This window comes from Nesoenas mayeri (genome assembly GCF_963082525.1).
Source record: "Nesoenas mayeri genome assembly, chromosome: 3".
NCBI lineage: Eukaryota > Metazoa > Chordata > Aves > Columbiformes > Columbidae > Nesoenas > Nesoenas mayeri.
The window spans coordinates 102,025,813-102,050,774 of record NC_137544.1 but is presented as its reverse complement, the minus strand read 5'-3'; the positions used below and the strand labels follow the sequence as shown (position 1 = coordinate 102,050,774).

Sequence of the window (24,962 nt, the reverse complement as noted above, 5' to 3'; positions counted from 1 at the left end):
ACAATCCAGCACGTTCACACATGTTCATCAACTGGGAGCAAAATCTTCAAACTGCTGTTGTTGGAATATTTAATGCCCTGTGTTGCTCCTAGAATCAGAATCCAGGCTGGAATAAGTAGTTTAATGTTAGAGGTTAGAAAATAGAGACATTTGTTTTGTGGGGATTTTCTGTTGTCTTCCTCAGATGTCTGTAGGAGACATGGTTGGTTGGATGTCTTGAATTCTTGCGCTGCTATTAACTAAGCCTGTTGGTTATTGTGAAATATTTTACAGGGAAAGATTGTCAAGTATGACTTCACTTCTGAAGTAGTTTCCTGGTTGAATCTTCCTGCACTTTTTGTTCTTGCAAATGTTAGTACATCTCACAAATACCAGGCAGGCTTTTCACATGGTTGTTTCACTTTTTCTTTTCTTTGTTTTTTTGAAGGGAAAGCCAAAATGAACCCTTTCTTTTTTCTGAGTTTTGGACGTTCTCATCTAGTCTACTTCTGGAATAGAACTCTACCTTTCAACTCAACAAATGAGACGTATTGCTACAGCACTGCCCAGGGCAGCACGGTGCTCCAAGGAGTAACTTTTGGTGGAATCCCAACTGTCCTGCTGCTTGATGTAGCCTCCTTTTTTGTAAGTTCAGCTTCTGTTTATTGTATTGAAAATCCTTCTGACCTTCTCAAAGGTTAGACTGTTCAGAATTTTCTTATTTATCAGGTAGGAATTTGTTTCTGAGAATCTTCAGTATAGTAAATGTACTAAGGCCATCATGGGAACATCGAAGCACTTTTCAAGTGTTGATAAAAGATCACATTCATGTGGGATGACAGCATCACTGAATATTGGGTGTGTATATGTAGAGAGAGTGCAAATCATGGGGTCTGCATGTGGAGTCATGGTGGACTTTGTAGTGGTAACTCAAATTTCTGTTATATGTCCTAACTGCAAGAACATTTTTTCCTTACTCTGGGTTTAAGTACTGGATATCTTTTCAGGAAGGGAACTGGGTTGCTAATTTGATTATTTTTCAAAAGGAAATAAAATTAAGAAAATTGTAATTTCACAAACTTAAAATTAAATTCCATGAAGCTGCTGAGAAATAATGTACTGATCAGCTCAGTCCTGACAAACAGGATTAGTTTCTGGTCTGGAGGCTTCAGGACAGGCCTGAAACTCCAATAAAACTTACAGTTGTTCCTATAAGTTTGGTCTAAGTGGTCTTAAGCCACTGGAAAAAAGAGCTGTAGACCTACAAATGGACCTGATAAGTGAGGTTTGTGTTAGTAAAATGAGACTTACGGGATAGTGTATTTCCTGAGTTCTGTAAAGCCACTGTGGAGAAACTTAAAATTACCTGTGTAATCTCTGAGCTGGTAGTTCTGTAGGAACTAGGAGGATGTTCCTAAAAGTTTTGTAGTGGCATTCTTTGCTATCAGTTTGGTGTGTGAACCATGCTACCCTGTTTCCTCGAAAATAAACCCTAGCATGATTTTTCAGGATTGCTTGAAATATAAGCCTTACTCCAAAAATAACCCTAGTTACAGTTCATTAAAAAGTCAATTAAAATATTGTCCAGTCAGCTGTACATGTAAAAAAGTAAGCAACTTTTGGAGCAAAAATTGTGTAAGACCCTGTCTTATATACAGGGAAACAGGATACCATAAATCTATTTTCTACAAGTGTGCAGTATTTACTCCTCTGTGCAACACCTGGCACAGCATTTAATAAGATTTAGTTGGGGTGTTTGGGGAGACCTTTTTTTTTAAAGCTGTGGTTGAATTTTAAGATAATCAGTCTCTGCATGTGAGTTCCTTGCTGTGGAACCCTCTTCTGAAACAGCTTTAGGTAGATAGATAGAGGCAGTGTAGAAGGCTTCTCTCTTCTTCAGGTACTGAGTAATGCAATTTATTTAGCAATTCCTGTATTCACGACATATTTACTGCAGATCCCTTTAGTAACCGTCAGTTGATGGGGTTTCCAAATATTACTTCTAGACTGGTTTCCTAAGGAAGTAAGGTTTATATATTGCATTGCCTTCCCATTTTTGTCTGTCAGTTCATCCTAATAACCACAGAATACATTAGCCAGTTTCAGCCAAAGTTGTCAGAGAGTCTAGAGAACTTGATACCTTGAAATTCCTGCTTGTATGAAGGTTAACGTCTAGATAAGGAGCAAGATCTAAAGTAAATTTCCCTGTTGGGAGGAAGGCTCTTTCTTAGAAAGTTTTATTCATTGTGAAATGTGGAAATGAGCTGTATAATCTTGAAATGTAGATAATCTTGACATGTATCCTGGCTGGCCAGCTGGAGTTTGCATAGATCCAAATAAGTTACATCAGTAACACCACTTTCTAGCCAAACAGGTATAAGTTGTAGGAGAGGTGAGGGTGCATGTTACATATGCATAGAAAACAGGCTTTGTTAATTCTGCTTCATTGCTTTGTACAGAGAAACTTGTTTCTTAAAAAAAAAAAGCACCTATGAAATAGCATGTTTTTTTTTCCCGTTTTCTTAGCCTCTTTCAAAAAGTGGAAATACAGGGAGGAGATAAAAGATACATTGCAGAGATCAAATATAAGCATCTGGGTTTTATGAGTTATAATAAAATATTACTTTTATTGAGGGTAAAAGTAATTAGCACACTTGAGAAAGTAGTTTTTGCCTCCTCTAAAGTGCTACTTTTCCTGTCGCAAAACCTTCATGGACTTTTAGTTTGGAAGTATTTTTGCACGCAGTTCTCCTTCACGATGAATTAGAACAGGAAAATAGATGTTTTGGTACTTTGGCCCCAGGCAGGTTGGCTTAGGAGCTAGGACAGCATTTTTTTGACAGTTTCTGTACACTTAAGAATAATTCTTATGAAATTGAAAAATAAGTATTCAAATATCTTTGTTTTTATTTTCTAGATTTTAATATTAGTGTTTTCCTTTATAAGAAAGAGATTCTGGGACTACGGTCGTGTTGCTCTGGTGTCAGAAGCTGAAAGGTAAAAAAGATACGCAATCAGACTGATTTCTTAAAAACATCTGGGGAATGTGGAAGTAGGTGCAGTAAATAGGGTTTAAATTAAGTGCATTTATATCAATTAGATATGTTTGTAATCGCATGCACGTATTTGTTGAAAATGTCCTTGTGCTGCTCTGTGTGATGTACATCCCACTCACAGAGTTACTGTTCGTGGTTTCAGTAATAAAGTTGTGTGTTGGGCGCTGTCATGAATTTCATTCTACAGTTGTGGGTTAAGGAAGTGGAGGTAAGAAAATAGGCTGCTTGTTTGCTAACGTGTCACATACCTACACTTTCTGTGATAGAAGGGTATTAACTCTTTCATTTATCTTGGCTCAAGCCCAGGATCTTCCCAGAGCTCCCTATGCAGCCTGTGCTGTAATATTTCTGAAGGATTTAAAAGTAAAAAAAGAAACGTATCATTGTGGATTTATGAAATTCTTCACTGATTTTTAGTAATCCTACAATTGAGCTTTTAATTTTTAACATTATTTCTACAGGATGATGTCTTGGGATGTTTAAAAGCTAGCTGTGTATTTATGAAGAGGGTAAACTTTAACAGCGGGCCTCTTGGTAGTGTTAGTGGTGTAAATTCACAACTAAGTAGCAGGAAAGGGCTCAACGTGTTTTTTTGAAGTGTAATCCTCATACAATTGTGAAAAGTAGACAGAAAAAAAAGAAAGATGGGTAGTAACTGAGACAGCTAGCTCAGGCAGCAGAATGAAGATGCTCTGGTACAGGCTTCCATATGGGCTGTATGGGCCTACATGAGACAAACAGGTCCTTGAGCAGTTGGACACCTGGGAGCCTCTGGTGTTGTCCCTACTGGCCTGTGGCCTGACCCAGCCAGGTCAAAATTATCATAGATACACCTATAAGCATGCCCTATTTTAACATCTGTTGGCCTGTAATTATGGGCTCATCACCATTGCAAAATCTCTTTCTAGCGATTAACTAAAACCAGGTAGTTTGTTATATGTGAGGGCTACAGAGTCACTAACTGTTTCTAGCCTTGCTACAGGGCTGAGCTTGTGTCGGGAGGTGGCCCTGCAGGTAAAGGATTAAACTGGGCAGAGAAATTCTGAGTAGAGGCTGTAAGATGAGAGGTGGAGAGAAAAGAGGTGATGTATTGTAGTGAGGAATATCTGAACAGGAAGCTACCTTGCAAATCTGATCCTCGCTAGGCTTCCAAACATGTCTTGCGTGCATTCTCCTATGTTTCTGTGGTTTAATATCCCAATAAAACGTTGTTTTCTTTCTAGTTCAGTTAAATGCTCTGACATCAGGAATTCACATCCGCCGTTTTCAACATGAGACACAGCAAAAGTTTCAGTAACTAAGCATATGCTACAAGAAGCATATGCCACAGCTTTCATAAGTGAAAAAGTGATTAAGGGAAGTAGTACAAAAGCACTTCAGGACTGTTAAAGTTGAAATAATTCTGTGGAATTCCGTAATGTTATTCAAGATACTTAGAAATGTCATTTAATGTATTTCAGTGAATCAAGATACAACCGATTGTCAACATCTTCATCAGTACCTGAAGATCCTGAATATGATAGTGTAAGTACTTCAGAGTTTTGATATTTATTTTAATGTAAACTGTTTAATGGAATCTGTTGTAATTTACCATTCCACCTAGCCCAATGAACCAGTCATTAAACTGGAAGACCATCTGTATGCAAAAATTAGTGATGTGCTTTGTTTTTATAGAACCATACATAATCTTTCTCAGTTTCCTGAGAAACTATCGCCATATCGCAAACCAGGTTCTTTTAGTTAGGAGGGGGACTACAATTTAGAGTTTCAAAGAGGCGGTGGGGAAGAAAAAAGACTACTAAATAATTTGTGCTTAAATAACAGTTCAAAAAGTTACATTATTATTCATATTGCAAATCATACCCAGGTGGTCTTTATAGTACATTCTCTTCCTCACGAAAATGAGAAAACTGAATGCAAGTGTGAAGCTAGTAATAATGCCATGTGATCTTAATATTGAAATTGATTTGGAGCAGAAGATAATTTTTTGGCTGAACTTTTTAATGGGTTCCATCCATGGTCTTTCTAGAGTCTTCAATTTCACACTTTTCTATCTTTCGTGTTGCAGCTTCAGAATGAATCACACAAGAGTTGTCCAATAGTGGCAGCCTACATGTTAACGTTTGTGTCAACTTAATATCTAGCCTTGCAACTGCATAATTGTGTGAGCATCAAAAGCCTACTGGTGTTTGATGAGGGTTGCTCTGCTATTTGTGTACTTTCCTTCATCTTTTTAAAAGCCCTAAAGCAACTTCATAGCTGAAACTGTTGAATAAAAATGTTTCTTTAGCTTAATACTATTCACTTGAAAGAAGAGGTCTTTTGAGAGACAAGATTTTTTTTGAACCATGCTGGAACATTCAGTAAAAGAAGATCTCTAGATCCTAGAAGCCTTTCTGTTAACGTAATCACAGTGTTGTTTTTAAGTACTATTTAACTGATTGGCTTGTATTAGACTCTCGTGGAACTTATCCTTGAAATCAGAGAATCTCTGGAAATGGCTTTGGTTCTGCTCTGAAACAACCTTTTAGAAAAAAAAATTCCTTAGAAGCCTCAAACTTGACTTCTGTTCGTCGGGGGTGGGATTAGGACACACTTGTATAAATTGAAGAAGCCCAAGCACTAAATGTGCAAGTAATAAAAAACAAACAAACAACAACAAAAACACACACACACACAACACTCAAAACCTTAAATATTCTCTGAAGACAGACACATGAAGTATCTTGTAAAAAGTATGTAGACTAGGAGGTATTTTTCTGTATGTTTCTAAATTATGATTTCAGAGCAACAAACTGCCAGCTTTTTACCTAGGAGTTTGGCTTAATAGAAACACTTCTCTTAACTGTACAGATTAGAGACTGTATTTTTTTGGTTGTTAGCTCCTAAAAACTTTCTTCTTTATTTGTAGGGATTTTGTTCTTGGATGGCAGCTGCTTTTCGAATGCAGTAAGTATACGAAACAGAAATAATGAGCTGTGGTTTGCTTTGCTCTTTTTTTAATTAAAAAGGTGCATTGTGTTCAAATTTTTTTTGTTTTCTCCTTGAGTTGATAGCATTTAATACAAACAGTGATACAGGTGCCTCTGGTGGGATGCAAAAAGATTATGAAAACAAGGCCAGCTTGTGGGAATGCTTCTTCGGGGTACAGTCATCCTTCTGCTGGCAGCCCAGGAGCTTGTTGATCTTGGGACAGTGTGTGAACCTAAGTGAATCTATGGCATTTATATGGATTCTGAGCTAATAACTAGGCTCTAGGCTTTTACCCTTCAAAGAGTCCTGCGTGGGTGTTCCCCTGTTTGAAGCCAGTAGGGCCCCAGGCAGAAAACAGGGTTTCCCTGCAAGGGTTTCTGTGGAGAACTGGTGGTGTAGTTGGGGATGGAACTGACTAACTAGGAAAAGCCCATCCCACTGCTTCCCAGAAACTGTGTGTTAGACATGTGATGTTCATTCTTTGTATCTCTTGGGGCTTAGGAAATTATGATTTTTAAAAACAGATTTCCAACTTGAGTATGTTGAAGCAAAAAAGGGGTGAGGATTGAGCTTGTCTTTCTCCATTTTTTGCTAGTTCCTTCCTTTTCCAAGAACTCCTATTTTAATGATCTGTCTTGCTGACAATAGATAGATGATGGGGGTTCATTCCAAAACTTATTAATTGGATGTCATAAGTGTAAGGTGATTCTGTTGTCATTTTCCTCATGGGGAGTCTCTATGGAGATGAGTGAATACTGTCACAGAGCGATCCTAAAGTCTGAGAGCTAGATTTGACACCTTGTGCCTGTCATAAAGCGAGAGGTCCCAACAAATAACTTTGTCCTCTTTTCAGCCTGATAAAAAAGAACTTGGATTTGTATTTCCTCCTCAGATTACTTGTTCCTGTCTTAAATTCCATCATGTTAATTTTTGTATATTGATACTACACAAGAAAAAGACACTTCTGGAACTTAAATTTATGCATGAAAGAACACAACTGTGGCGTAAACGGGTAGGGATTAAGGAAGATGTCACTGGGTAGACTGAGAAATTAGTGTATGTTCAAAAAACACCCCCCCTAAAAAACACCAGGGATATTAAATATACTGGCCGTATGCTTCTTCTGTCTGTGATGCAGGAATGACGAGATTCACGAGAAATGTGGTGAAGATGCCATACATTACCTTGCCTTCCAGCGTCACATCATCTGCTTGTTGATTACTGTCAGCATTTTGTCTGTGTGTGTCATATTGCCTGTCAACCTATCAGGTGATCTACTTGGTAAGAAGATTTTTTGTATTCTGAGAAGAATTTTGTGTTTTATATAACTGCAAAAGCTTTTAGAATTTTTTTTTTTAATTTTTATAGACTTTGTAAGATTTGTAATTTTGTGTGAAATTTATATGAGTGTAGAGGTCCTTTAAATGTCTGTCAAAGGCTGTTATTGGAAACAAGGTGGTAGATCGTATGCAGGCATAGATAGCTAAACCTAGAAGGCTCAAGGCAGGATTAACTTGACCTGTGCCCTCTTAGCTGGTGTTTATCTAGGCACTCTTTTTTTTTTTTTAATTGGGGGGCATTGCTAATGGAAACTGTCTTTACAGTTGAGAAATCTTTTTCTGGTGTCCAGTCTGAATCTCTTTTGCTTCTATTTAAGATGACTGGGGAGAACAGATTCTTTTTCTTTTTGCAATATCCCTTTAGTTGCTTGAGGATTATCAATTCATCTGTGCTTTTTCCTCTTTTTTAACAAGCTAGACCTGTTAATTCAGTCATTAATGAGGAGTGTTTTCCATTTGGCTGATAACAAAATCATCAGCCGTCTTCTGAACTTTTTTTATCTAGCTAGACTGTCTGCCTTTGTTCCCTTCTGTCGTGGTTTGCAGCTCAAAACTGGACCAATCTTCTTGCTGAGACTTTGTCAGTGCTGACTAGACAGAGAATTATTTAATGTTTCTTGCAGTCCAGTCCTGCTTATAGAATCGTAGAATGTCCTGAGTTGGAAGGGACCCACAAGGATCATTGAGTCCAGCTCCTGTCCCTGCATGTGACAACCCCACAGTTCACACCATGTGTCTGAGGGTGTTGTCCAGTCTCTTCTTGAACACTGTCAGGCTTGGGGCCGTGACACCTCCCTGGGGAGCCTGTTCCAGTGCTCCAGCACCCTCTGAGTGAAGAACCTTTTCCTAATGTCCAACCTGAACCTCCCCTGGCACATCTTCCTGACGTTCCCTTGGGTTCTGTCATTGGTCACCAGAGAGAAGAGATCAGTGCCTGCCCCTCCTTCTCCCCATTAATGTACACATTAACATTTTTATATAATGTACACATGAAAGTTTTTATGCACACAGACCCTTCTTCAGGCAGTCACAGATTTGCACGTCTGGAGGAAACCTTCAGTACTGATAGCCAGAGAATTACTGAATAAATAGTTCTCTCCTAACAGTAAATTGAAACTTTCAGGGCCCTCTCATTTCTTGCTGAAAATGAAAATACCATGAGGGGAGAACTGCTCTTCAGCAGGCAGAAAAGAAAAATCTTGGGAAATGCTATATGAAATACAGAGGATCTATTTGATACAGTCTTTTCTGATAAAAATTGGGGTGGGGGGGAACAAACAACAAAGCTGTGTCAGAGTAAGTGAGCAGAAGTCCCCAACAAATGCATCGATGGAATGTGTTACTCAGATGGAGGAGTCTTACTTCTGTGGCCTTCTTAATAACGCCATTTAGGCGAATATGAGAAAACATTCTTTCCATTGAGTTATCTTAATTTCCCAGTGCTGCCAGTGTGACACCTACCTATTTTCATTATTAACTCACACTCAACAAATACAATAAGTGTGTCCTCTAGTCTGCCATTCAGGTTGCTAATGAGAATACTGGTGGACAGAACTGTGTTAAATCCCATTTAAACATTCTTCCATGTTTGATAATGAGACACTATAAGCCCATTTTATACCTGACTTTGTATCAGTCTTGTCAAGATCAAGTTTACAGAGTTGTTCACTGTTGATCATCATGGTGAATAGTGAACTTGCATTTGTTTTGTTTGTTCTTATGCCACAACAATTGCATCTTATTTTGTGTACTGACCTTGCTGATCTTTGTCCCTATAATTTATCCTTTTCTATTGTCTTTAATAATGTGGCCTAGTTTTGGTTTTCAGTTTACTAGTACCTGTGTTTTTAAAAGCCCTGTGATGAGCCCTTGTCTCTAATGGTATACATGGTATACATTGTACCTGTGCCTTCAGGACTGTTTCTTCGTGGAACTGCCATCTCTGACCTCCCATTTATCAGCTCTTTCTTATAAATTCTCTGTTTATATTAATATCTGCTTTCTTAAAGACCATTGCTGTTCTTTTTTCCTTCTTTGCACTTCTTTTTTTTTTCTTTTGAAGGGCCCTTTATCACCTCACAGTCACTTCTTCCTTGCTTTCCATCTGTGTTTTCTCAGCCAGCATCCCTCATTTTACAGACTTGAATCCAATACAAGTGCCCTAGTTGCTGTCTTCATCTCCTTCATAAAGTAAAGAGAGATGCTGGTGCCTTCAAAGAACTTAGAGAATGTAGTTCCCTCCTTTGGTGTAGTTACTACCTGTATATTTATACCAAAATGGATTTTGTAATGCACATCCATCTGTCTGCACTGTCCTTCTCTAACTATAATTTTATAAAAGTCCTGGTATCTTAGATACCAATAGGTACTCTCTGTTAATTCAAATGGCAGGACAATACAGCTTCTTTTTTCCTCCATGAATTTTTGTGATGTTAGGAATTACAGCTGAAAAACAAATATGAAGGTTTAGTGTCTCTCCCCTTCTTCCTTCCACCATATGTTGATTTTGTGCCTTTGCAGTTCTTTCTGTTATGATGACTTAACTTGCAATGTGGTTTAACAGTCTATGCTGGAAGACTGTTTGGTTTTCCAGATACACTTAGCTCTTTTTTTCTTTGTGAACATATACTCAATTTTCACTCACTTGTGTTACCATTTTTAAAAATACTTGACAGTCTAGAGAAACAATGTCATAGAAACTTTCTCATTTTTGACCTTAGTATGGTTATCAGTACTGTTTTGTCAACACTGAATTAATGTGGGGTTTTTTTAACTGAGATAAGAAGCCAGTGAAGGTGGAATAAAAATGTGAAGGAAATGTGTTCAAATCCCTAAACAATGTTATTAGTGGATTTAAAGGGAGATTGGAGGGAGAAAGGGAACTGTTGTAAAGATCTAGTATTCAGATTTTTTTTAATTATCTATTACTTTTAATGTAGTGGATGTGCTATAATCCTGTTGGGATTTTTTTTGTCCAATTTTAAAATGCAATATAGTGTAAACCAGCATTGATTATGAATCTAATTCTTTCAAACAATGAACACACTTAAGATTAAAAAAAGTACACCAACATTTAAAAAAAATAGAATAAAAGCTGACTTTTTGATAGTTTGCATGTGAATGTCACATGAGTTAATTATGCTGCTTGTTTTTGTTCTTCTTAGATAAAGATCCCTATAGTTTTGGAAGAACTACTATAGTAAACTTAGCAACTGGGTAAGTAAATCTTGCAGAGTACTTTTATGCTCATGTCTCTTTTCTGTTGTAGTCTCTAAACACATGAATTAATATTTGCCGCGTGGTAGGAATTACTTATTCACGCTTCATCAACTGAAAGTGGCGTATGTTCTGCTTCAGGCTATGCAGTTACAGTGCTGATAAGAAATCTGGAGACTTGGCTTCTACTCTCTCAGCTTTTACTTCTTACACCACATGTTTCTCTTGTCTGCACATTTAGTGATGTTATTTTCAGAAATTTCCACATTAAAAGAAACCATACCTCAGAAGGAAAATAAAGCTGACATCTCTACTAGAATGTGTAACTTGGATGACTTAAATTCTCTTACATCAGATTTATGTGTGCGTGTATCTCTCCCATCCGAGATCATGATTAAAATTACCTCAATGTGCTTTAAAAACAGTGTGTAAAATTGTTGAGATACAAAGCTGTGCAATTTTTCTGTTTTATTACTTGATCGATCCATATCTGTCCATGCTACTATAGAATTGTTGAAAGGGACCTTAAAAGGTAATTTAGTCCATGCCCAATAGAGTTTCTGCCAATGGGCTTTGGGTTTTTAACAACGTTATGAATCCTGTAACTAGTGGGAAATTTTTGTTTGCGTATTCTAATCTGTAAAATAGGTTCCTCTGTTTTAAGTTGACTGTAGTTACTAATGCTGTTTGCAAAACTGAAGAACTGTTCACAGAACTTCTGTAAGCTTTGAGGAAGGAGTTATCAGAGAAGCAGAATTCACTCCCTGTGTTAGGCTGTTTTCAGTTTGAGCAAGGGATGTGTTCAAGGAGAGTTCAATGTTGTACTCGGCACAGTAAATAATAAGGCAAATAAAAAAACATTTTGGCAAATAGCATAGTGTGGGCTATTGGCTGTTCTATATTATAGAATATCTGTTTTCTTTGTAGGTCTGTTTCCCATAGAATTTTACGATAAGCAAGTAACCCTAATTGCTGTCCAAGGCATCTGTGTAGGCATGACTGACTACCAGTAACTACCTTTTTTTCCTTGTTTGTGTTCATTGAGAGGTTCTGATCTGCTTAACATTTTGATGGCTACTTGTACCAGTTGAACAATTAGTTCTTCCTGTTCTTATTCATAACATTTTTTCCAACAGTAATAATCTTCTTTGGCTGCACACGTTTTTTGCTGTTATTTACCTGATTCTGACTGTTGTCTTCATGAGACATCACATGAAGTATGTAACATATAAAGAAGAAAACACGGTAAGTTTCTGTATTGTGGTGAAAAAAAATATAGCATGTTTGCAAGTGGATAATAGTAAAAAAGTAAATTGCTAAGATGCCTCCTGCTTGCTAGAATGTGTCATGAGTGTGAAGGAATTCACTGAAAGCAAAGCTCCACTGAGTGACCTGTGGAAATGAATTGAGAGAAGTGGGTTGGTGATGGATTTGTGAAATCTTGGTGTAACGTACTACCAATGTGGAAGGTGAATGTGGTGCTGTCTTGAATAGATGCAGCTCCAATAAAAATCAAAATTTCCTACCTTTTTTCCCCTTTACAACACAGCTGCTTGTGCTGTGTCACTGCCTTCCTCATATTCTTATTTTCTCTTTCGTGGTGTGGTTTCTCAGAATTGGAGTTGCATTTTCTCTTGCAGGTTAAGTGCACATTGTTTATAACTGGTATTCCAAAAAATGCAAAAGAAGAGACAGTACAAGGACATTTCACGTAAGTTCCATGTTTGAGTAGTATCATTAGGAATGGGAGATGTAAAATTGTCCTAGTACTTTTACCTGCCCAAGCAGAAATGTTTTTTGACTTTTGGATTGTTTAAAATTCGTATTATAGTATCTGTCTAATAAAAGCATAATTCCTTAGACAGAATTGAGAAGAGACTATATTTCTATAAAGTTAGTTAGCTGATCTTAAAATTAGCATCTAAGAAAGTAGCTGTGTATCCACACTTTGCATTCGTGCTCCCATGTGGTCTTTACCTGGGAATAATGTTGCACATCTCAGATTCAAGTAACTTTCAGCACCTGTCTGTCTGAAAATATCCACTTTATGATACCTCATTCAGAAATTAAAGGGGTGATTGAGATGTCAGTTAGATATCAGGGATGCTTTTTGGAACAGTTTCTTCACTGAACTTTGTTCTTACTGTTCTGCTCTGCCGCTCCCTTTTCAGTGCCGCCTACCCAACCTGCACTGTGCTGGAGGTCCAGCTGTGTTATGATGTAGCCAAGCTTATTCATCTCTTCAGAAAAAGGTACTTGTTTCTGTAATCTACTCCATTTTAGCTTAATTTTATGAATGTTTTGCCAGTTCTTATTGGACATATGCGAGTAGTACTAAGCTTGCACATACTATAAATGAATTCTGCTCTAAAAGTTCTGGGTTGGACTTTGTTAGATTCAGCTGTGTTTTAAGGTGAGTTGTGGACTTCAGCCCATTTCTTGTAGGTGTGATGTGCGATGCGTTGCATAAGATAAGCTTTGACTTGCTGATTATTTATGTATGTATTTAAATATCATTAGGTAGTGCAAAGTGGAAAACTCAGCTATTAAATTAATAACTCTGGGATCTTACTTCTTTGGCTGGAGGTGCTGGTCACAGGAGGAAAAAAGTGTTATCTTCTAGGCTATGTACCTTGTTTTTTTTCTGTGGAATCTCACAACAATTGTAGGCTGTGTAATGCTATTACAGACTTGAAAGTAAATTATACTACATAGCCAAAATAAGATGTATGAATAGCTTTGGTGACTAATTAATTTGTTATCAATCCTTGACATAACTTTTTCTCTTGGGGATTATATTCTTCTTAAGCTTGATGTTGAAACTGTTTTCTTGCGAAATGTTATGGGTGTGTTTTTCTGTCCAGAAAACAGGCAGAAAAAAGCCTGACTTACTATGAACACCTGGATCAGAAGTATGGCCAGCGAGTCAAAATCAGCCCTAAGCCGTGTGGTCAGTTCTGCTGTTGTGAAGTCAGAGGATGTGAAAAGGTAAGAGATTGTGTTCACTTTTAGTTATGGCCAGGTAGACTGTTAGAAGAGTAGAGAATAGTTTTTGTGTGACATCTTGTTGAGCCTCAGAAATTTATTATTCACTTATTGCAGTTAGCTCATCCTTCATTTTTCTTGCACTGTGCAGAAATGGAGTTCCCCAAAACTTTTCAAATGTAATCTCAGTGCAAAAATTGAAGTATGAGGAACACTTCCTGTTTGTTTGTCTTTGTATTGTGACATGATTTGTAATTTGTGGAAGTAGTATGAAGAAGAGACTGTGGTTTGTGTAAGCTGTATTTTAATGAAGATATTAGCCATCTGGTACTTGGATGTAACAGTCATCAATTTCCCAACAGGAGGATGCTGTAGATTATTATACCAAAGTTAGAAATGAACTGATGGAAGAGTATTCAAAAGAGGAACAAGCTGTTTATAATAACCCACTGGGAATGGCTTTTGTAACATTTCAAGAGAAATCCATGGCAACCTAGTAAGTTTTGTCTGCCGTCTTGTTTGTTCTCTTTTAACTATAGTAGTACAAGTGATCTCCTGTTCGTGTCACTTGTTTGCTTATGTTGGTTCTTCTTCCTTTCTTCTTCACCATCCTGTGGATTTGGTCTGCTTTGCTTTCCGGTAAGTTTTCCCCTAAGTGTGCATTTAGCTCCTATGTGTTGAGTAAAGAAAATAGCTAAGGAACTAAATGGCTGAGATATTTATTGAGATAAGGAGCCTTTCTCTTCTGTGTGGGCTCTGGGCCATCAGTGGAGGTTAATAGCAAGCCGGACTAATTGGCTCTTGAATACGAGTTACTGATTTCTCCATTTTCTACTGTGCAAGTGGTCCAATTACCAAACTGTCCCAGTGGGTGCAAATTACACTGCTAGTTAGTCATTTCAGCAAAGTAGAGTCATTGACTGACCTGGCCATAGGCGACAAGTACACATTATGTATCTCTTACCTGTTATTAGAGATACATGTGTAGGCATAATATCAGAATTTGTTCAGCACTTTTTACTCAGTCATTTGTAAAGAAAATGCATGTAGCTTCTTGTTTTCTGTTGGTGCTTTCTGATTGTCTTTTAGTAACACAGAGTGGGTAGAGGGAAGCAAAATATTTTTGTTAGAAAAATGACACATCATGCTTTTTTTATTCTTTTTAGCCTCTCCAATTTAAATTGTCTGCAATTCTGCAATACTTTGACATTGAAGTTGTGTTAGAGAGACAGTCTTTCGTGATTTTTTTTTTCTTTTTTTTTCAAGGAAGTCCAGGTTATAGAATTCCTTGCAAGAATTTGAGATGATAGAGAAAGTTTTGCTTGCTGCTCTTTAACCGAGTAGTGATTGTGTGGTGAAATTTGCCCCCCTCTTAATTTTCTAGTGTTACATGCCATATTTAGAAAATCTAGAGCATGGAATATCATTTTAAAACATGGAACTGAAAGAAGAAATAAGCACTGAAGTTCCTTCTCTAGCTGCTGGTTTGTCACACACAATTTTGACGGGATAGTCTCTCCTTGGGCATGTGAGTTGCACTGTGTGCATCTCAGAGCTGAATTATCAAGAACTGAAAAGGCTTTAGTTTGTTTAGCTTGGAATTGATGCAGTGTACTCCGTTCTCTGGAAAATTAGGTTAGATTACATGTGAAGCTGAGGCTACCATCAAATTAGAAAGTTGGTTGGTACCTTTAGTAGGTTCTGTTCTGCAGAGCCCTGAAATAGGATGAGAAAAGCAGGAAGGCTTCGTGGAGGCAGGTGGTTGTAGAAGCTTGGTTAGTGATGGGGCTCAGTAGTGTGGCTGGTAGTGCTAAAGCTTGCTGTGTATGTATTTTTAAAAATACACTGTCAAAGCATAATTAACTTTCTTAAATACTTGCTGCTGCAAGATGCTGGGAATTTGACATCACTACTTGAATTCTGGTAAGGCAAAGATCTGGGGTCTGAGGGTTATTTCTGTTTGTTTGGTGTTTGTGTGCATGGTTCTCTGTTTTTCTTTATGTTAAGAGCACAGCTAAGAAACAAGCATGTTCAAGACTTTTAGAGTTTAACTGTTCAAATGTTAAATATACTGTTTCCATGCTTGTGTAATTGAGCTTATCTGGAGTGAAACTTCTTTGACACAGTGATGCACAAATATTTGCACTGTCTCTGAATATGTGCCTGGCATTTCTATTACTGTATTCTGAGAAATTTTTGAAAGCATTTATTCTAGATATGCTTAAATTTTGTTTAAATACATTGATTGTCATTGTCCATCAGCTCATAATGTTAGAAGATAAAATTAAGTATTGTGATGATATAGGAGTAGGTGAAAGAAGGTAGTGTTTTGAATTGTGAGAATACTGGCATGACAAAAAATTTTCCGAGAATTGGCACTCAAGGCAAAATTGGCTAGTTTTGAGACTAGTGTAATGAAAAGAGAGTACAGACTAATCCTCTAGTCTGCTTTGATCTGAAAACATCTATAGTTACCTAAAGAGGCGTTTGGGGAACTGGTTGTATTTATATTTATTTTTTCCAATGCTCTCAGGCTTTGATTTATTTTTTTTTAATTTTTTTTTAATGAGTCATTGCTGTTGTTTGTGTTGGTAGAATCACTGAACAGTTCAAACCAAAACTGATTTTTGTTTTTGACTTTGTCAGATCTCAAAGATCTGTGGTAGTAACTGTTTATGTGATGGTCATTACCTGCATAATATAATCTTATGTTGTTGTCTAAGTACTATCTTAATCTCTGATTATTAAAAGCAAAAAAACCTCTATCGCTATTCAGTCTTTCTTTTTACATATATGGTGTTTTCAGGTGTAAAAATTTGGAAAAATCCTCCTTTTTCTTCCTTACAGTGTCCTTAGGGACTTCAATGCCTGCAAATGTCAGAGCATTATGTGTATAGGAGAACCCCAGACATCGTCCTACAGCAGGGAGCTGCGTGTATCCAACTGGGAGGTCAGATACGCTCCTTATCCTGAGAATATTTGTTGGTGAGATTCCTGTCTTCCATTTATTTATTATAACGTAGGTTATAGAACAGGGACAAGAGAAGGGGGCTGAGTGCATTTTCTTTAATCCTAAACTAAGACCTGATGTAGCATTTGGATGTGGCTGATGTGCGTCTTTATTTCCATTCCTGGTGCACTTCATTGACCTTAGGGAAGCCTCTCAGAGGCTGATGAGGGCTTTACTACCCCAAAGTTCTGGTACCTGCAGTTCCTGTTAACTAAAAATGAAAAAAAAAAATCAGCTCATTAATGTCTGTGCATCAATATTTCCATTTTTTTAGGTTAATGCATGTCTACTTTTGAGATCTGAAGAAAGCAACTTGTTGTTAGTGCTGAGTATTCTCCAAGTATGGGGTTGGGTTATTTTTGAGTTTCTGCGTGACGAGTGTAAATGGCTCCGCTCTGTAAGCCATGGACTGTCTTCAAACATCTTTTTATTGATTCAGTAAATATCCCAGAACTTACCCACTGCTTACAGGAGAGTGTCAGGGAATAGATAAATGCTTTTTGAATTAAACTGTTCTTGTGCTACCTTCTGTCCTGCTTACAGGCTAAAAATGACTACACATTTTCCAGCTCCTTTGCAAATAATTTAAGGTTGGGTCAATATAGTCACCTGTTCAAAGAACAGTAAATTTGTTGTGACATTTCCATTGCCCAAAACGAAACCGCAAGTGAGACACAAACATGCAGAAGTTACTGTGTTTCACATGCATGAAATTATGTTTGTTTAGGTACAGTTTTTTTCCTAATGATGTTAATAGAAAATTACTTTCAGGGTGACTATACCATCTACTTCTAAAAATTGAGTTTTTCTCTAGAACTACAATTCTACAATTGGGAATAAAGTGCAGAATTTTTAACCATAAAGCAAACAACCATGATTCTTAGCTGTGTCTTTTGCAGCCCTGTCGTTCTGAGACATGAATTAGAAATCTTGCGCAAGCTGCTTTCAGAGTAGGGTCAGTTTAACCTGCCTTTTTCATGAAAAGGTGTGTGTGCTTCATTTCCTCTTCCTTTCTTCAAGTGCTGTCTTGTGGACTTGGGAAATGATGGTTGAGACCCAGAGGGCTGAAGCACTTGCAAAGCTTTTCTAAACACCTCTGAGAGGAGAAGATGGTGTCGTTTTATTGCTATTGGTTTTTTGGTTTTGTTTTCTTTGTGTGGGGATTGGTTTGTTTGGTTTTGGTTTATTACTCTTGGATATTTTTTTTCTGTTCTTTGTCCTTTCTCTGCTCTTCCTTGAAGATGAGAAGGCGTGGGGATGTGCCAAGTTGCGTACACTTACCTAGGTTCACAAAAAGAGTGATCATGACTGGGGATGTTATTGAGCCTCTGTTGCTCTGTTTTGTCTGTTCTAATACTTGGCTTCGGCTGAGCTTCAAATTGTTCCAGTCCTTTTGGAAACCATTTCAGACAACATTGAAGAACTTAACCTGTTGAAGACCTATAGTTGCTGTTTTAATATGGCAAGAAGGGATACAAGGTTTTTTAACTGTGTTTTTTAAATCACAGTCTCTTGGTACATTCTGCCTCTGGTAGCTATTATTCTTGGAGAAACTCTCTGTATCATCTTCTGTCTGTCTTTTCTTGTTCTACTTTGGTTTAGTACTTCTGTGGAAGTGTTTCATCCCAAATCATAACTACATTAGACATGGTGTTTGCATTGTGAAACACTAGAAGTGTTCTTCTGCAAGCACAATTTATCATTCAAGAACGGTTGCACATTTTTCTATAGTTCTATAATAATAGCAACTGGAACTTGTGTAGTGCTTTGTTATATAACTTTGAGACTATGAAACTCAGTTTAGAAAACACAGTGCCACCTGTTACTTGCCGGATAGTATTATGTATATTCCTTTAGCAGCAAATGCTTACTGCTTGTTTTTATGTCCTTTTTTCCAGGAAGAATCTTTCAGTGCATGGACTGAAATGGTGGTTTAGATGGGCTTGCATTAATTTGCTTCTCTTTATTGTACTGTTTTTTCTTACTACTCCTTCCATAATCATCTCAACCATGGACAAGTTCAATGTCACTAAACCTATTCACTATCTTAATGTGAGTATCACCATGTTTGGATATAGTTGTGTATTAGACCAAAATGTTGATTAAACTGATAGGTATATAGTAAGACAATTAAACAATGTCTATAAGCTAAAGTCAGTTGAAATTATCAGTATTGTTTTACGTAGCTGCTGATTAGAAAGCGTATGTCCAGAGTCATGGCTTTAGTCCTCTTTTGGTCCTTGACAATAGGCTGCAGTAATTTCATCTGAAACTTTGTATTATTATAAAAGTATTGTTTGTAGTAAAAAATTGCGTTCCAAATTTACATAATACTAAAGTTTACAACCAAAAACCTTTGCCAAAAATGGAAATTCAAGTCTAACTTGTATTTTTGCTTTTATGATGGGAAGGGGGGAATTCAGATTTAAACTCTGGAGTAAAATGCCATGATCTTATTTTGCTTATTGGATTCAAAACAGGATGACATCTATATCTGATCCCAGTTTGACTGCAGCTAAGGTCTCTGGCAAACTGTTCATTTTAAATACTTCCCTAAGCTAGCATAAACTACATAAAAACTGCTTGTGACACTCTCAAGGAACTTAATTCCCAGTCCTACTCTTCCTTTTTGTCTTGCATGTCAGTGCTGAGCACTCACTCCTTTTAAGACTGTATCTGAATAAAATTTCCACGGTCCAACCTGCTATAATTTACAAAGAGCAAAATATTGCAACCTCTGTTCTACCACAGCTGTTTTAATACTTTTTTTTTCTCACTAGAATCCCATTGTCAGTCAGTTTTTCCCAACGCTCTTGCTCTGGTCCTTCTCAGCGTTGCTACCAACAATTGTCTATTACTCAACTTTACTGGAGTTGCACTGGACGAAGTAAGCAAGATTTTTTTTTTCCCCCTCTGTTTTGGCCTTATCAGCTGCATTACTAAAATAAATGGGCAAATTGCTTATCTTTCATGGAACTCTTGAGTCAGCACATCTCCTGTGGCAGGGAATGTCATGTTCTCATATCTTTCTGATGTTATAACCAACATTTTGTAGTTAAGTCATTTGTAATTGACAGAGCAAGCATAATCTGACCACAGGATTTCAGGATTTGCTTATACTTCATCCCCACTCCCCTTCATGCCTCCATGTGTTTAAGTAGCTTGAGAGAATTGCCTCTGATCCTATAACAAGCTTGCTCTCTGGGAGGGTAGGAGGTGGGGGTTTGGATCTCCTCCAGAGTGAGAACATCATGGGACCCCAGAATCTCGCTTCAACAGAAAATGCTCCAAGTGCTGGCATGGTACTTATAACTAAGGCATCAATCTTTTTGTTGTTTTGCTTGAAAAAATGGTCTGGATGTGACTCTTGGTGCACAACTGAGTTGCTGCTGTGTATTGTTAGCTGTGATCTGAGAACAGCTATGGGACCAAGGCCCAGCAGATATGGTGATGTGAGAACACCTATGAGACCAGGGCTCAGCAGATGTGTTGATGCAAGTATTTTTAGATATGACGGGTGCACTCCGGAGATGTCAAGCATGCTGCTGGCTTGCAGAACTTGGCACAGCTTGGTTTTGACATACCAGATTTCATCCCCAGTTTTCCTACAGTCAGATAAAAGCATGATGCTGCATGCTGAATCCCAGCTTCACTCCACTTCCCTCAATCTTTTTGCATAATGCCTGCAGCCATTTTTTGTTTGGTTTTATATTTGAAGGTCAACTTTTTTTGACTTTTTATTTTTTTGTACTGTTCCCTTGTAAGACATCATGTCCAGAATCTGCTGTTTATTCGTCAAAGTTCTATGCTTTTAGTCAACTTTTTTTTTTTTGGTAGTTGCACTGGGCACATGAACTCGGAGCCCTTTTCAATCAGTTGAAATAGTTTTCTAAAGTCACTGGTGATCACAGATCCGATTTCAAGCCTCAGTATAGTTGTACTGATACGTCCCACAGTGCCCAAGGGCTGTGTGATCCTATAATAAAACCTCTGTGGTTTTCATGCCATATCAGATACCACCAACAGTCTGAATTGTTTATAGCGATCGCTGCACTTTTCTGGCAACAGCGTGTCAGTAGATCGATGTTCCTGCTACTGTAGTAGGGGAATAGCATTAGCAGTGTCATGTTCTTCCCAAGGACTTGACACTTGGCAAGGACAGTCCAGTAGCTTGTCTGAGTATCTGGTTTCTTGGCAGTGGTGCCCTTTTACAAACTGCCAAATCTCTCTTGGCATGACACTTGAAGAGCGGTTTGTTTACAAGCTGTTGCAAAACGTGAGTCTCGTTGGATGAGAGACCAGCTGTGGTTGTCACACATCCCCGTGCTTGTGTGGCAGACCTGTAGTGATGCTAATCCAGAGTCTGGATTAACTTTCAGAAGTGTTTTCTTTGCCCAAGAAGATACTGAGAGCCAGATGGCTTGGTCCAAATTAGTGAATATCTCAAAGATGTTTGTTTTGTGAGTATCTTGTAGCAATGTGATATGGTAGGGGAAGCTGGAAATCTGATGCGTGCTGACATACTCTGGGCAAGATCCCTCATGTGTGAAAGTGTTTTGTATGAGTTTCTTACTCAGTGACTTTTTATGTTGGTAGATCTACAGAGAACAGAATAATGATGCATAAAGTCTACATATTTTTGATCTTCATGGTATTGATTCTGCCCTCCCTTGGTCTGACCAGGTAAAGAATCATAGTTTAATGGAGCGATGTTGGAGTATTTTTATCACGTAAGACAGCTTATTTTTGTCTTGTAGTTGCTAGTTGAAGTGTTGTTGATGTCATTATGCATTAGATTTCAATGTTCATCTTTCATCTGAGGACCTCATAGCCCTTTAAGTTTCCAAAGGCTGACTTTTCTTTTAGCAAAGAAATTTAAGACCTTGTAAGACTGACTAACTGAAAGTTGCTCCTGACTATGTCTTACACTTCAGTTATATTTGTCCTTTTCTTTCTATCTTTACAGTATTTTACTGTTTCCCTGGCTAACTGGGTAACATGTATTTGTCCTATCTATGTAACATCTGCTAAAAATGAGTCATTAAAACTTTAGTATGAAGTTGACATTTCTGTTTTGTTTGATTCTCCATCTTTTTTCCTATTTCTGACTATCAGTAACTGTGAAAAGGCTGAAGTAGTATAGCGATTATTTGATGAGTGTCTCTCTATGCACTATCCTAATCTGAACAAGAAGCATTTTACACAGTACTAAGCTGCTGAAGACTGAATTATGTTAACCGTCTTTCTTTCAGCCTTGACTTTTTTTTCCGTTGGCTGTTTGACAGAGAATCATCTGATTCTGCAGTTAGGCTGGAGTAAGTATTAACAATTCTTCGGTAAAGGAATACTTACGACTTTTCTTTTTTTGGCTGCTGACTAACTTTAGTTAGTGTTTATTAAAATTTAGTTGGAGATGGTACCCTGTGGGATGATGTTGAGCTTCTGAATAAGGGGAGGAAAATGCAAGTCATTTCCTATGACAAAATCCATACTTTTTTCCTGCTAACTAAGGTATGCAAACATGCAATAAAGAGACAGTTATTTTTCCCAAAACCTTACAAATTTTGTAGAATACAGGAAAGGACAGGATGATGTGATGCAGGTGAGAGAGGACCAGAAAATGTACTGAGGATTGTTGCGTGTCACGGACAGGGGATCTTTCCAAGGATTACAGTGAGACCAAATACTACAGCAGTTTTCTTTCTGAAATCCATTGACTCTTGATTTTAATAAATGTGTGGGGCTCTGTAAGCCCCTTTCAGGCTACTTCACTCACTGTTGCAATCTGTCAGGCTCTGTTGGTCTGACTCTGTAGGGCTCTGTCCATCCCTGTCAGGCCTATAAAACCAATGCTGGTTTTATACCAGCCTTGCACATTTGCAGATACTGGTTGTTATAAGCTCTTCAGAGATTGTGGCTGGAGGAAAAGAATATAATGCAATTATTAGGACATAGTTAGGTTTCCAAATGCTGTTTCAAAATCAGTAACAAGAAGACAATTAGGAGTTATTAAGCTTGGAGAGTCAATTATTCTATTGCAGTCTTATCTCATCTTGTCTGGGGTTGCTGTTGCAGACATCAAATGATGCTGTTGTCTGCAATCAGCCACCCATCAGACTGCTGCATCCTTTTGTGAACAGTTTATTCCTCATCTGGACTGGAACTCAGCCAGGCTCTTACGTGTACTGCCCTTACTGTATAACTATGGGGTACTCGTTTTGTTTTGAACAAGACTATCAGAAGTCTTTAACCGATTCTTATGGTGTCCAGTGCTTATCCTTATGGTTAAAGATTTCCGAAGGTGGTAGGGATCCACTGTAGCTATGCTATATTTGCTTGTCAGCTTTCCAGCCGGTGTCTGATGTCTTTCCTTGCAGATGTGTTTTTTTGCCTGACCAGGGAGCCTTCTTTGTGAACTATGTGATTGCCTCTGCTTTCATTGGCAACGGGATGGAGCTGCTGCGCCTGCCTGGCCTCATCCTTTATACCATACGCATGATAATGGCCAAGTCCACAGCGGAAAGGAAAAATATTAAACAGGTATTAGAACCCCTCCTTAGCAAGAGGAAATTATAAATGACTGATCTTTCCCAGGAACAGTGGGAGCCCCCATCCTCCACAACATTAACTATCATATCATGTCATTTTTTTTTGGCCTTTGTTTCACTCATGCATGACAGTTCATATTCCTTCATTTGCTGCACAGATAATGGGGAAGTATTTATTCAAGTCAGAGATGGTAAAAAAAATCAAAACCTGAGCTCTGAACTTCAGGTATTATTCTCTTTATGACTCCAAGTCAGAGTTTTATGATTTGGATTTTGTAGGATAATTCTGGTTTTATCTTGTAGTCTAAACTTCAGGGTTTCTTTAAATTCAATCCCTCTATAGTTGGATTCTTCTGTCAGCCCACAGGTGTATACAACTTATTTTAATCTGAACATACACTTAGCAAAATATATATTTATTGTCTAGATTCGATTTTATGTGGTGCACTTTCACTTCCAGATGATCTTGCAGCTTGAAATTCCAGGTGTTACAATGGGAACTTAAGCCCATATACAGCTGCTCCTGTGTTTGTTTGGGGTGGTTTTTTTCTTTTTATTATTATTATTTATGAGTGAGCGGGTTCCCTTTTTAAAAGATTCTTTTAAACATTCACTTCTGTTAACTGTTCTGTATTACCCCTTGCTCTGGTTGAAATTGTTTATATTGCTTTCCTCATCCCAAGAGGAAAAAGTGGGAATACTGGCCACACCAAAGCTTAGATAACTTGAGCTTGCCCTACTGGGAAAGCCAACACAAGGAACAGTAGAGAATCAATGGGATCTGCTGTGAGATGAAGGTTCCAAGTTTGGCACAGTTATTTTCTGCCTTGTGGTTTTAGGTTGTCGCTTCTTATAGATGAAAGTAGATTCCCGGAGGAGTTAGTTTAAGGCTATGAAAGAAGCAGCATATTTTCTGGATGTGCAGATGTTAAAATGCACAATACTTCATCTATCTAATTATGTCATTTATACTTCTTAGGAAAATAACTGATCTCTCATTGGTAGAGAATAAGAGAAGGTGAATTGTTACTTTAGTGAATCTGTTCTTAACTCCTGACACACTGATAGAGTGAGATGAGAGTTTTGGGTGTTTCGGGTTTGTTCCTAGCAACAAGCATTTGAATATGAGTTTGGAGCGATGTACGCCTGGATGTTGTGTGTGTTCACAGTCATCATGGCCTACAGCATTACGTGTCCCATCATTGTCCCGTTCGGTAAGTGTTGCGATGAGCTCTGGGCGCTGTGTGAGCAAGGTGGGGGCATGTGGGAGGTTTGGAAGGCCCGGTTCTGTGTTCTTACTCCAGTTGAAATGCTGATAATCCTTAGTACTTGGATACAAGTTTCCTTCCCTTCTTCTGGAAAAAAAGGGGCAGAAATTGGGGAATTACTTAGCTCTTATACTGCCTTTAGAAGTTCAAAGTGTATTTAGTGTCTTTTAGGTGCATATTTTGTTTCTCAAGTTTGAGTGTATTAGCTCTGGTGGTTCTTAATAGTTAAGCATAGGAGTTTAGGTAGGTTTGGGGATGAGGGGATTATTTTTTAATGTCTGGGTACTTGAGCTCTAGGAGAGGCAAACTGTAGGGGCTACCCAGCCTGGAGGGCCACCTTAAGCCACCAAACTTGAGACATTCTGATCCCCGAATCCTTTAGGCACATTTGAAGTAACTTTAGGACAGAAGTTTGAGTGAAGTATGTAAAATGAAGCACAAAAATAAACGTGTTGATTCACTAGCAAGAGACTGGAAAACTACCCATCCTTTTCACTACTGCAGCTCTTCTGCATTGCACACCATTTTGTCTAAAATTCTCCATCCTGAATGAGAATGACGGAAGGGGCTGTGCTGTGGGCAGCTGT

At 38.0% G+C, this 24,962-nt stretch overlaps 1 protein-coding gene across 1 annotated transcript in view; it reads left to right on the top strand.

Moving 5' to 3' along the window:
• The first annotated feature begins 427 nt into the window (after positions 1 to 427).
• The window catches only part of TMEM63A (transmembrane protein 63A), a 31,176-nt gene continuing 6,641 nt past the window's right edge, over positions 428 to 24,962 (top strand). Inside the window, exons 1-18 of the mRNA XM_080341610.1 lie at positions 428 to 624; positions 2,897 to 2,976; positions 4,496 to 4,559; positions 5,947 to 5,984; positions 7,147 to 7,289; positions 10,513 to 10,564; positions 11,701 to 11,809; positions 12,205 to 12,275; positions 12,736 to 12,816; positions 13,429 to 13,552; positions 13,912 to 14,045; positions 16,397 to 16,534; positions 18,458 to 18,611; positions 19,340 to 19,446; positions 21,156 to 21,242; positions 21,812 to 21,874; positions 22,937 to 23,099; positions 24,216 to 24,321. Coding sequence (XP_080197736.1) covers positions 439 to 624; positions 2,897 to 2,976; positions 4,496 to 4,559; positions 5,947 to 5,984; positions 7,147 to 7,289; positions 10,513 to 10,564; positions 11,701 to 11,809; positions 12,205 to 12,275; positions 12,736 to 12,816; positions 13,429 to 13,552; positions 13,912 to 14,045; positions 16,397 to 16,534; positions 18,458 to 18,611; positions 19,340 to 19,446; positions 21,156 to 21,242; positions 21,812 to 21,874; positions 22,937 to 23,099; positions 24,216 to 24,321 — 1,900 coding nt within the window. The 5' untranslated portion in view covers positions 428 to 438. The remainder of the gene's footprint in view (positions 625 to 2,896; positions 2,977 to 4,495; positions 4,560 to 5,946; positions 5,985 to 7,146; positions 7,290 to 10,512; positions 10,565 to 11,700; positions 11,810 to 12,204; positions 12,276 to 12,735; positions 12,817 to 13,428; positions 13,553 to 13,911; positions 14,046 to 16,396; positions 16,535 to 18,457; positions 18,612 to 19,339; positions 19,447 to 21,155; positions 21,243 to 21,811; positions 21,875 to 22,936; positions 23,100 to 24,215; positions 24,322 to 24,962) is intronic.